At 44.3% G+C, this 12,178-nt stretch overlaps 1 protein-coding gene and 1 long non-coding RNA gene across 10 annotated transcripts in view; one reads left to right on the plus strand and one right to left on the minus strand.

Moving 5' to 3' along the window:
- RBM20 (RNA binding motif protein 20) overlaps window positions 1–12,178 on the plus strand; it is a 133,801-nt gene that overhangs the window by 111,334 nt on the left and 10,289 nt on the right. For all 9 annotated transcript variants that reach the window (XM_077349689.1, XM_077349687.1, XM_077349688.1 and 6 more), the window contains 2 exons: window positions 1,476–1,571; window positions 10,882–11,518. In XM_077349689.1, the coding sequence (XP_077205804.1) occupies window positions 1,476–1,571; window positions 10,882–11,518 (733 nt within the window). The remainder of the gene's footprint in view (window positions 1–1,475; window positions 1,572–10,881; window positions 11,519–12,178) is intronic.
- LOC143843523 (uncharacterized) overlaps window positions 1–12,178 on the minus strand; it is a 40,887-nt gene that overhangs the window by 1,730 nt on the left and 26,979 nt on the right. The gene's annotated exons all lie outside the window — the stretch shown is intronic.

The following is a 12,178-nucleotide window of genomic DNA, read 5'->3' on the forward strand; positions in this document are numbered from 1 at the left end:
TTTTCCTGATATCTAGCCTATATCGTTGTACTTGAAGTTTAAACCCATTACTGTGTGTCCTTTCCTCTGAAACCAACGGGAACAGCATCCTGCCCTCCTCCAAGTGACAACCTTTCAAATACTTAAAGAGGGCTATCATGTCCCCTCTCAACCTCCTTTTCTCCAGGCTGAACATTCCCAAGTCCCTCAACCTATCTTCATAGGGCTTGGTCCTTTGGCCCCAGATCATCCTCGTCGCTCTCCTCTGTACCCTTTCAATTTTATCTGTGTCCTTCTTGAAGTGAGGCCTCCAGAACTGCACACAGTACTCCAGGTGTGGTCTGACCAGTGCTGTATACAACAGGACTATGACATCTTGTGATTTTGATGTGATGCCCCTGTTGATACAGCCCAAAATGGCATTTGCTTTTTTTACCGCTGCATCACACTGCCTGCTCATGTTTATTCTAAAACTTTTTTATTAATGGTTTTATTGTTAATTTTATTTTGTTTTTAGTAGAAGATTCTTTGTTATTTGCTGCTGTGAGATGCCCCGATGTCAGTTTTAACAAGAATATAAAGGAATTTTAGCAGCCACTGGGCATTAGCAACTTTATGTCTTTATCTTTTGATAGTTCTGTATATATACATATGTATGTATAAATACATTATTGTCTCTCTCTTTCAATATGTGGCTTCATTCAGACATCACTAACATAGAGAATGACTCAGGAAGTCATAAGAATGGCCCGTTTTGTTTTTTTTCTCTAACAATTTTTCTAAAATTTTCTGATTCAAAAATAACCACAGATAAAAGAACAACTCGGGAGCTGTATATTGCCTATAAATTACCATAGTTAGCCAGGATTAAGCTGTGGTTTAGACCAGGGGTCCCCACAAAGACCATAGTACCGGGCCGCCAGCGGCTGTGCCTGCCTCCCCCCCCGCAGCAAGAGGGGGGGGAAAGAGGCAGGCGCGGCAGCCGGCGCGGTAGCCGGCACGCCAGCGACATAAACGCGCATGCACCGAGCTGCCGCACATGCGTGTTTGCGCCCATGCTGGCAAAAACGTGCATGCGCAGCAACTCTGCGCATTAGCGCCACCTGGCGTTTATGAGCAGCTGCGGCAGCTGAGCCGCTGGCTCTCCCCCACCCCTGGAGGTTGGGGACCACTCTCCCCCACAAGAAGGTTGGGGACTGCTAGTTTAGACTCTTTGTTTTGATAGTAACAGAAGAAATCAGTTACTTTCCTTGGTTCCCATTACACAACAAAAGGCAGTTTCAATTCTAGCTCGGGGGGGGGGGGTCAGAGACTGCTAGCCCAAGAATTCTCTGGTTCACTATTATCATTAACAATCTCAAGTTTTTTCACAGTGTCTGAATGCAGCAAAATTGCAAAGGCAGGGTGATTCCAGCCTCACTCATGGTTGAGAAGGGTCCTGTGAATTCACTTTTTAAATGTTACACCTGTCTTTACTGATGGAAATTAATTTTTAGGTTGAAAAAGAAGGTCCTATTGCAGAGAACAGCCTGTTTTCTACTAAGCTGATGGAAGAAATACAAGATTCTATGGAATGCTCAGCAAAAAAGAAAGTGAGTTGGTATTAATGGAGAATGATCTCTATTATAAAACTTGTTCGCTAGTTTGAAAAATTACTGCCCAACAGTCAGAGTCTTATATATGTTTGACTGGGTGCTTTGGGAGAAATTAATTAGCAGAAACCAGAACCAACAACAGGAGTGCGTCAACTGAAATAGCAAGCAGGGAGGCCAGGGAGGGGCTGGGGATCTCAAAAATTGAGGGGCAGGGGAGATATCGCGGTGGGAGAAGATATCATAAATGAAAAGTTGCAAGATATGGGTATGCTAGCAACCTTTCTAATCTTTGACCCATCCCAAGGAACAAAAGTGAGGGGGTTAAGAAAATCAGCCTTCAGCATTTTTTGCAGAACTTTTTTGGAGAACATCAGGTGGACATGGTATGTGTGAATGAAACCTGGGTACGGGAGGGTGAAATAGTTGCCCTGAAAAACCAACCTCACCCAGTTCTCAGTCCTTCAACAGTCCCAGACAAAAGGTAGGTGGGCAGGGGTGGTAATGCTGATCTGAGACGCATTCTCTTTCAGGGCATTCCCCACCCCTGCAATACCAGTAATTGAAAGTGTAGGCCTGGTGTGGGACATGGTAGAGAGTTTGGCCATCTGCAAGGTGTACTGTCTGCTGAATGCCCCTGCCAAACTCCCTGGAGCAGGTGGCCACCTGGGCTTTACAGTACTACAATACTAGGACTCTCTCAGTTTGTTACTCGTCCCGCACATCAAGCAGATCACACCCTGGATTTAATCTTTGGGGTGGGGATACAACTGGGTCTAGCATAGGAGAAACCCATGGTCAGATCACTTTGCCCTGAAGGCTCTAAACTGCACCCTTAGCTAAGGCCCTTAAAGAGGTCAGACTGGTGGCATGCAGCCATATCCCTCACAAGTGGACCAAAAAATTGTGATTTGGCTGTTAGTTATGAGACATTCATGAGTTTTGTTACAGAGAAAATCTTGTCACTCTGCCAGGACTTTCTGATGAAGATTGATGTAGTTAGGGAAATGGAGATCCCTTGGCTGTCTTAAGGTTCCACTTTGGATTGCTTTAGTCCACTTTGACTTTGACAGAACTTTGACAACTATTTGGCCCATCATTTGTTCCTTGGATCTGTTGCCCTTTTTGGCTGGTGAAAACCAGAGATGAGAGGGTACGGGCCCCACTCCAGAACATCATCAACGTCCCTGGCATCAGGGATATTCCTGGTGAAGTTAAAGGAGGCAGTGGTGAGACCCTTTCCATTCTGGCTTCAAGTCTGGTCATGGAATGGAGATGACTCTGGTCACTATGACAGATGACCTCTAGCATAAACTAGATCTAGCTGGGTTGGTGCTGCTGTTTCTTTTAGATCTTACAGCAGCATTTGACACAGTAGATCCTGGGCTTCTTACCAAACGCCTAGATGACATGGGTATAAGGCAGTGGTCCCCAACCTTTCTGAGGCTGGGGACCGTCAGGGCAACTGCCCCACCCATGCATCGCGCATGCGCGGCACTTTTGCGCATGCACAAAAGTGCCGCGCATGCACGATTTTGGCCGCGCATGCGCAGTGCGCGGCCCTGATTCCCTCTCCCCGCCCTCCCGCAGTAAGAAGCTTCCCGGGCCGCAAGCTTGCGGCCCGGGAAGTTTTTTACTGCGGGGGGGGGGCGGGGAGAGGGAGCCGCGGCCCGGCGCCATGGCCTCCGCAGGTTGGGGACCACTGGTATAAGGGACATCACCTCGAGGTGGCTGCAGTCCTTTCTCCAAGGCTGAGGACAGAGGGTGGCAATAGGGGTAAGCATCTCCCAGTGGTGAACCCTAACATATGGGTTCCCACAGGGAGCAATACTCTCCCTGATGTTATTTAACCTATGCATCCACCCCTTTATCCAGCTAATCCAAAGATTCAGTCTAGGGTGTCACCAATATGCAGACGACACACAGCTATATCTGTTACTGGACAGCCACCCATCTACACCTCCTAGTGTACTGACCAGCTGCCTGAAGCTGGTGACAGACTGGCGCAAGTGGAATTGGCTGAAATTAAATCCAGCTAACATGGGGGTTCTCTGGCTGAGTAAGCAAGCTCCAGATGAGGTGCTACAATTGCCAGCTGCTGATGGGATCCAGCCGACAAAGTCAACCATTGTCAAGAGTTTAGGCATGATCCTGGACTACACACTGTCTATGGAGGTCCAGGTCATGAATAGCACCCATCAGGCATTTTATCATTTGCACCAAGTGTGCTAATTAGTGCCCTGTCTATTAACCTAGCCACTGTGATCCATGCAATGGTTCCCTCCCTATTGCTACTCCCTCTATGTAGGGCTACTCTTACATCTGAAACAGAAGCTTCAACTGGTTCAAAATGCGTGACCCAACTCATTATTAGTACAGGATAGAGAGGACGTATTGACCCTGAATCAGGTTCAAGGAATTAGTACTTACTTTTAAAGCTCTAAACAATCTGGGACTTTCACACTTACTGGACCGCCTCTTCCTCTATAACTTTCAAAAGAGCCTCTGCTCCAGCTTACAAAACCTCCTAAAGATCTTTAGCATCAGAGAGGTAAAGATGGCCTCAACCAGAGTCAGGGCTTTTTCGGCCGTGGCTCCGGCCTGGTGGAACAGCCTCCCAAGCAAGATAAGGTCCCTGCAGGATCTGAAATAATTCTGCAGGGCCTGTAAGATGGAGTTGTTCCGCTAGGCCTACAGTTGAGGCCCTCAGAACATCAAAGATACTGGCCTCCCTGCACACACTCAGCTATATACTGAGAAATAAAGGCCTTACACCAAATGCCTTAAAACATCTTCCTGGCACTTTAAGGTTTAAGCTCCAAGCGAATACAAATTATGCCAGAAACAGACTTTTAAAACTGTAATAATAATTTTAATAACTAGCACAAACTGTTTTTATTATTGTGACTGTGATTTTATTTATGTAAGTTGTAAACTGCCCTGAGCCCACAAGGGATGGGCAATATATAAAAATTTAATAAATATATATTCAAAAATATCAGACTATATCCAAGAATTAAATGAATAAAATCAAGAACACAAAACCTGAATATGTGGTAGAAAATCAGCAAGAAGATGACACATTAAAAGTTGCTACATTTATATTTTTTTTGTAAGGGAAGTTTGTTTTCTAAAAGTTAGCAATAAAGTAACCAGTGGTTCTTTTATAGTTATAGAATTACAGAGACCTAACATGTGACCAGACCTTATTTCAGTAAACTTTCTATTGTCAGGTATGGAGAAAGATAAATGAAGGTGTTCTATTAGCCCTGCATAACCCAGGTTGTTTAGGGTTTTAAAAGTAATTGCAAGCATATTTAGTTAGGCCTAGAAGGAAATGCAATTAATAAATTTTTCAGTTAAATGTTATATTTCTATTAAAGGGCATTTCTAAGCATCTTCTGAAGAAAAGTATCCCATCTTGTCCTTCGTTTTTCTGAGCAGATCCTCAGAGACTCTTTTTTTAGTTGCTCTTTACACACAGATTGCATTGAATGTGTAATACTTGGCACAAGCAATCAAAAGTTAGACAGTCTTGAGAAGATGAGACGATGTTGTAAATTACAGCCAAAAATAGAACAGCTCTTCACTTTTGAACAGAAACAAAATAAAGACATTTGAAGGAAAACTTTATTGAAATAATATGTCAAACACGTTATTTTATAGACTTGCATTGAAATATTTCTGATAAAGTAACTTCTGGCTCTGAAGAAACATACACCAATGTCCTTGGAAGTTTCCAGTATCATATCTTTAGGGTCATGAGCTGATCATCAGATGTTAATGTAATCAGTGTCTATAGCAGTAAGAAACCAATCTCCTGAGTAAGAACAGCATCTATCCTTAGTGCCTTTCGAGGACACTAAGAGGAAAAACTAAATTGACCAACAGGAGAGAAAGAAATAGGTTGAGCTTTTATAGTTATACTGGGATTTTAAAAGCAAATACATGCCATGCATTGTGCTTTGAACAGCTGCATATTTTTCTCAGATAAAAGATTGCTCTGTCATAATCTGCTGCTGATGCTATTCTTCTTGAATATGATAGCATTTTAATATTAATTGCCTAATGATCCCTACTATCAGAGCCTCTTGTGGTGCAGAGTGGTAAGGCGGCAGACATGCATTCTGAAAGCTCTGCCCATGAGGCTGGGAGTTCAATCCCAGCAGCCAGCTCAAGGTTGACTCAGCCTTTCATCCTTCTGAGGTCGGTAGAATGAGTACCCAGCTTGCTGGGGGGTAAACGGTAATGACTGGGGAAGGCACTGGCAAACAACCCCATATTGAGTCTGCCATAAAAACACTAGAGGGCGTCATCCCAAGGGTCAGACATGACTCAGTGCTTGCACAGGGGATACCTTTACCTTTGCCCTAGTATCTCTGCCAGTTTTTAAGTGTAGTGAACATAAGATGGGGCTCACTCCTGTATGAACTCCCCATCAAGGTTAGTGCTGTTTATTAAAATGCTTATTAAAATGACTGGTGTATCTAGGTTGAAGAGTTGTTCCCTAAAGCCCTGATTATAGGGAAGGAATATCCTTAACTAATGTCCAGCTTTAAGCATACTGTACCAGTAAATAGTTTCTTAGGACAATTATAACTTACTGTGGCAGGACAGTTCAGCAATTACAGTATAAAGGAGATAGGTGCATACAGATGCTGCCAAATTTTCAGTTCCTGAAGATTTGAATCAGAAGTACCTGCTTGATATTTCTTCTGCCTTTTGTGAACTGAAGCTATGTCATGCCGTTTTCTGTTTCTTTATGCTGAATTTTTCTCCTTAAAATTACTATAAATTTTGAACTGTGGGTCTCAAGAAGCTTCTACAGTGAAGTCCACAAATTACAGTTCAGGACACAACAAACAACTTATTACCCAGAACTTTTTTTACTACTAAGAGCCAATTCTCAGGAAAAACAGGTATCAGCATTTTCCCAAGACAGAAATTCCTGTAGAGCCATAAACATAAGGCAGGGTGAGACTGAGCAGCTGGTTTTTCTCAGCCCACAAAGTCCAGGACCCATTGTGCATACATTAGATAACACAATTTCTATGCACTTTAGAAGTAGATTTTCCTGTTCTGCACAGGAAAATTCAGCTGCAAAAGCACATTGAAAGTGCATTTCCTATGTGTGTGGAATGAGCCCTGGGCAGAAGGTCATGTAGTGCCCTAGGCAAGCACAGGGTTAACTTCAGGTCTTCCTTATCCCTGGCTGTAATACATCTTCTCCCCTGGAAGTAGGTATAGCTGTGTCTCCAAGATAGATATGGATATTGAAATATATTGGCTATGCATTGTAAAATATACACATTTCTATATACCAACAGGTTAATATTATTTAAGCATAATGTCCTGTCACAAGATTACAATTTGTTTACAGAGATTTAATAAATACTAGTGCTGCAATTCTGCATAAATGTATGTGTGTAAAAACTGCCTGTAGTAGGATTACAGCATAATTCTGTCTTGTAAAAATTTATGTCCCTTTCAAATAATTAGAAGCTTTGTTATTCATTAGTCACAGAGAATGGGGTTGCCAATTAATCAAATGAACTTGATATTCAACCCTAACACTCTACCCAGAGGAATCTGATATTCAACCCTAACACTCTACCCAAATCCTATCCCATTGGAAACACCATGGTAATAGGCCCCAAGCCTGGCAAGACCTGTCCTTTTCTTCTCCAGCCATGGAGCCATCCTAGGCAGCAGGCAGACAAGCAGGAGCCTACTAGCACAGCTGGCTTCCAACAGTTTGAGGTGGGCAGTGGAGAAGGAGGCACCTAAGGATGACAAGAATAGCTGGAGTTATCAGTCAAGGGATTAGAATATGGATGTACCCAAAGTCATATGGATATGGGGGGAGAATTGTTCACTGGGCTGTGCTGGCAAACTGAGCATTGTGGATAATAGAGTGATGACAAAAGGCACAAGGTTGACATGGCATGCGTGACTGAGACCTGGGCGTGGGAGGGCGAGATAGTCACCCTGAAAGATCTGGCCTCCCCTGGGGTTTTGGTCCTCCTTCAGTATCGGCTCCATAGGAGGGGAAGCGGTGGTGGTCTTGGTTCGAGAGGCTTACTCCTTCAGCGCTATCACAGCACCATTGAGCCCAGGGGTTGAATGTGTCTGTCTAGGGTGGGGGTTGGTTGAGAACGTGGCTATCTAGGTGATGTACCATTCACCTACTGCATTCCCGGATTTCCTGTCAGGCTTGCTGGACATGGCAGCTGCCTGGGCATTGCAGTTCCCTAGACTTTTGATTATAGGGGACTTCAATGTCCACGCAGACTCACCGTCCCTGGGACTTGGCCCAGACCTGGTGTTTGCTATGGCAGGACTGGCCATACCCTTGACTTGATCTTTGGCGTTGGGGTAAAGGTGGATCTGGTGGCAAATAACTTCGTCCCATGGTCAGACTACCATGCTTTGAAGGCCTAGCTGAGGATACCATACCCTCCCCATTTGAGTGACGAGTGCATTTTAGTCTGCCCATGGAGACTTATTGAATCCAAGAGATTCCTTGAGTGCTCTGCGGGACCCAATGCCCTCCAGCATGTCATTGGCAGCCTTGGTGGAGGACTGGGAGTCCCGTCTTATGGCTGCTATTGATGAGATGACTCCTAGGTGTCCTCTCCGCCCTCGCCTCAAACAGCTTCCTTGGTATACCCAAGAGCTTTGGGAGAGGAAAAGGGACACCTAGGATGAGTGTGGCAGAGGACTTATGATGAGGCAGCAAAAACATCTTATCGCATGCTTAGGAGGGCATATGAGATGATAGTGAAAGTGGCGAAGCATGACTTCTTTGCTGCAGAAATCAAGTTTGCTAACTCTCGACTGGCACAATTATTTAAGGTAGTTTGATACCTTACCGCTCCCGAGGAAGGGCACCAACATTGTACTAAATTGGATTAAGGCTGTGAGGCATTAGTGAGCTTCTTTGCAGGCAAAGTCTTATCACTTCACCAGGACCTTTCTGCCGGAATTGATACAGAATGCGAGCTGAGAGCTCTGTGGCCACTGCGGGGAATGATATTTGATATCTTCAGATGGTTCTCTTTAACCAAAGAGGACAAACTTCTGGGCTCAGTGAGAGTGACCACATGCTCCTTAGATCCCTGTCCATCATGGTTGCTCAAATCGGGTGACTAACAGATAGGAGGCCCTTTGAGGGAGATTGTGAACCACTTCTTAGCATTAGGCAAGTTCCCCGAAGGGCTCAAGGTAGCAGTGGTTCATCCTTTCCTGCCACCGCCCAGTCTCGCATCTTGCATTTCTGGGGAAGGTGGTTGAGAGGCCGCTGCGGAACAGCTCCTCACATTTTTGGAGGAAACTTTGGCCCCTCATCCATACCAGTCTGGCTTCCATCCTGGCTATGGGATGGAAACTGTCCTGGTCGCCCCGACAGATGATATCGAGTGCCAGCTGGTCCAGGACAGTTCAGCCATCCTCGTACTGTTAGACCTGTCGGCTGCATTTGATGTTGTCGATCACAAGTTGTTGGTCCACTGCCTCACTAGGGCTGGGATTAGGGGAATGGCATTGCAGTGGCTGATCTCCTTTCTCTGGAACCAGATACAGAAGGTTGCTGTGGGGGAGGAGTTATCGGACCCCTTAGTGCTCCCATGTGGAGTACCACAAAGAGTAATACTCTCCCCTACTTTTTAAAATCTACATGCGTCCTCTAGCCCAGCTGGTCCTGGGCTTTGGGCTGGGATGTCACAATGCAGATGACAACCAGATCTACCTCCTGATAGACAGATGTACGGAATTCCCCCCCCCCTAGAAACATTCACCAGTTGTTTGGATGCAGTGTCTGGATGGCTCAGGCAAAGCCATCTGAAACTTAACTCCTCCAAGATGGAGGTCCTGAGGCTGGGTAGAAGGAAACGGAATCAGAAAACGCCCCTCCCCTGCCTGGGTAAGGTACATGTTACACCTGTGCCAGCAGCCAGGAATTTTAGAGTGATCTTTGATGCTTCCCTGTCTAAGGCGGCTCAAGTCATGATAGCAGCCCGGACAGGGATTTTCCACCTATGCCAAGCACAGCTATGTGGGCCTACCCTTGTCCCTGACCCGGAAATTGCAACTAGTCCAAAATGCGACTTTAAGGGTACTCATCAGGTCATCTTGGAAGATGCATATCCAGCCAGTGCTGTGGCAGCTGCAGAGGTGGAGGAGGATCTTCTATGCGGTTTTCTCTCCTGAAGGAGTCTCAAAGCGGCTTACATTCACATTCCTTTTCCTCTCCCCACAACAGACACCCTGTAAAGTGGATGAGGCTGAGAGAGCCCTGATATTACTGCTCGGTTGGAACAGCTTTAGCAGTGCTGTGGCAAGCCCAAGGTCAGCCAGCTGGTTGCATGTGGGGGAGCATGGACTCAAACCCAGCTTGCCAGATTAGAAGTCTGCACTCCTAACCACTATACGAAGCTGGCTCCCAGCTAGCTTCCAGATCAAGTTCAAGGTTCTGTTTTTGACCTTTAAGGGTATATACAGCCTGGGTCCTACCTACCTGAGGGACCGGTTGTCTCCTTATGCCCCCTACAGCTCCCCCCCCCAGACTGAGAGGACAAAGGGAGTGTCCAATTTATTGTTGTTGAAATACTGTTCTAGTTGGTATGTTATTGTTGTTATATTGTTATATTGATACTGATACTGTTCCATGTAAATGTTCCAAAATGGTTTCTGTAAACTGCCCAGAGCCGTAGGGAAGGGTGGTATAAACAAACAAACAAATAAATAAATGTAGGGCTCTTCGTTCTGCAGGTATGAATTTGCTGGTTGTTCTGGGTCCCCGGGAAGTTAGTCTGGCCTCGACTAGGGCCAGGGTATCTTCGGCCCTGGCCCCAACCTGGTGGAATGAGCTTCTGGAAGAGCTGAAGGCCCTGATGGAGCTCTGAGGGTTCTGCAGGGCCCGTAAGATGGAGCTCTTCTGCCAGGCATTTGGTTGAGGCCAGATCAGAGACCAGGGTTACTAGATCTTAGGGTCCCTCCCTGCTCTTTGCAATCTGGGCTCCCCCCCAGCTCATACCACCTAAGGGCATATATTGGAGCAACAAGAACTGTGAGCAGCCGAGCTGAGGGTCCGCAAGGGAGTTAGGTTGTGACTATGCCGCTTTTGATTGTAATGGGGTTTATATATATATGTGCGTATTTTATATTTTTATGTAAACGTTCACAAGCCGACTGGGCTGAGAGTTACAGTCTATAAGTCTAATAACAAATTTAAATTTTTAAAAAAGTTTTAGTGTATTTATGAAATTCCTTTATTGACATCTTTTTAGTAGGATTTACATCTTTGTTTCAGGAACCAGACTGGGAGAGCGAAAGTGAGATGGAAGCTGAGGCATGGTATCCAACTAACATGGAAGAATTAGTAACAGTAGATGAAGTTGGAGAAGATGACCTTATAATGGAACCTGATATAACTGAACTTGAAGAAATAGTCACAGTTGGTACCAAGCCCCATGAATGCTTAGAAACTGGTTCTTTAGCTGGAGTGGAGATGGCGATTGAGCATGGCTTATTAAATGAAGGTGAAGAGAAATGTAATGTGATGGAAGCAAGCTTTGGGTCAGCAGAGGAAACTCCAGGGATTCTCAGTGGCTTAAAGGATGATGATGCAGTTACTAAAACATCACTTCTAAATCGGGACACTGAGCAGAAGCCAGCTGAATTGCATGAAGGCAGACCTCTTAGCGATTCTGATTACCCTGATAAGAAAAGAAAAATAAGTGAAAGCACTGACGTTCACTTAAAGCTGGAGAAACGTATAACTTCTGATTCTCCAAAAGAAGAACTCTTACAGCAGAGTGACACATTTATAAATGATCATAAAGAGATGGAATCCCTAGAAAGTGAGAGTAGGAAAGCTGTGGAAAAGCTGGTCAAAAACTCCCAAGAGGAAACAAACTGTGGAAATCAGGAGCATCAAAAGACTCAGGGTAACTATATTTTCCCTCTGTCTTGTTATAATAGGTTTGTTTGTTTTAGTTTTATATCTTTGAAATATGTATTTGGTTTTTAATATGCTATCAGCAAAAATAAGCATTGCACCAATCAGTAAATTTTTCCTAGGAAGAAACTCACTGGAAAATGAGCACAACCACATTTAAGTCATTTAAGGCTGTTATTCAAATAGTGTCAGGGATATATCTGGTAAGTTTTTCTGGATGGTCAATGCAGGGTCATATAAATTGAACTGAACTGTTTGAATATTCAGCTTATATTACTTAGAGTTCTTAATGAAAACAACAGATCAACAACAAAGTCTTTTATGTCTGGCTCTTGCTTGCTCAGAGTAAAAAAAAATATTCCTTGAATGTTTTTGCAAAACTCTATTTGCCATTAAATGGCCTTTTGGTGTGTTTGATTTCCCTTTTTCATGTTACTGCATAATTTTATATGTTGTATATATGAGGTTCCATTGATATATTTAATTTTTAAGAAAACCAGATCCATGGATGCTTGAACAGAGTCATGAATAGATAAGACAGCTTTATCTGTCAACCTGAGAAAAGACCAGAAATATCAGAAATAATATATATATATATTGGGGTGTACCACACCCCATAATAGAAACAGTACCTATACCTTTAAGAAAT

Source organism: Paroedura picta, chromosome 8 (assembly GCF_049243985.1).
Source record: "Paroedura picta isolate Pp20150507F chromosome 8, Ppicta_v3.0, whole genome shotgun sequence".
In the NCBI taxonomy this organism is placed as follows: domain Eukaryota; kingdom Metazoa; phylum Chordata; class Lepidosauria; order Squamata; family Gekkonidae; genus Paroedura; species Paroedura picta.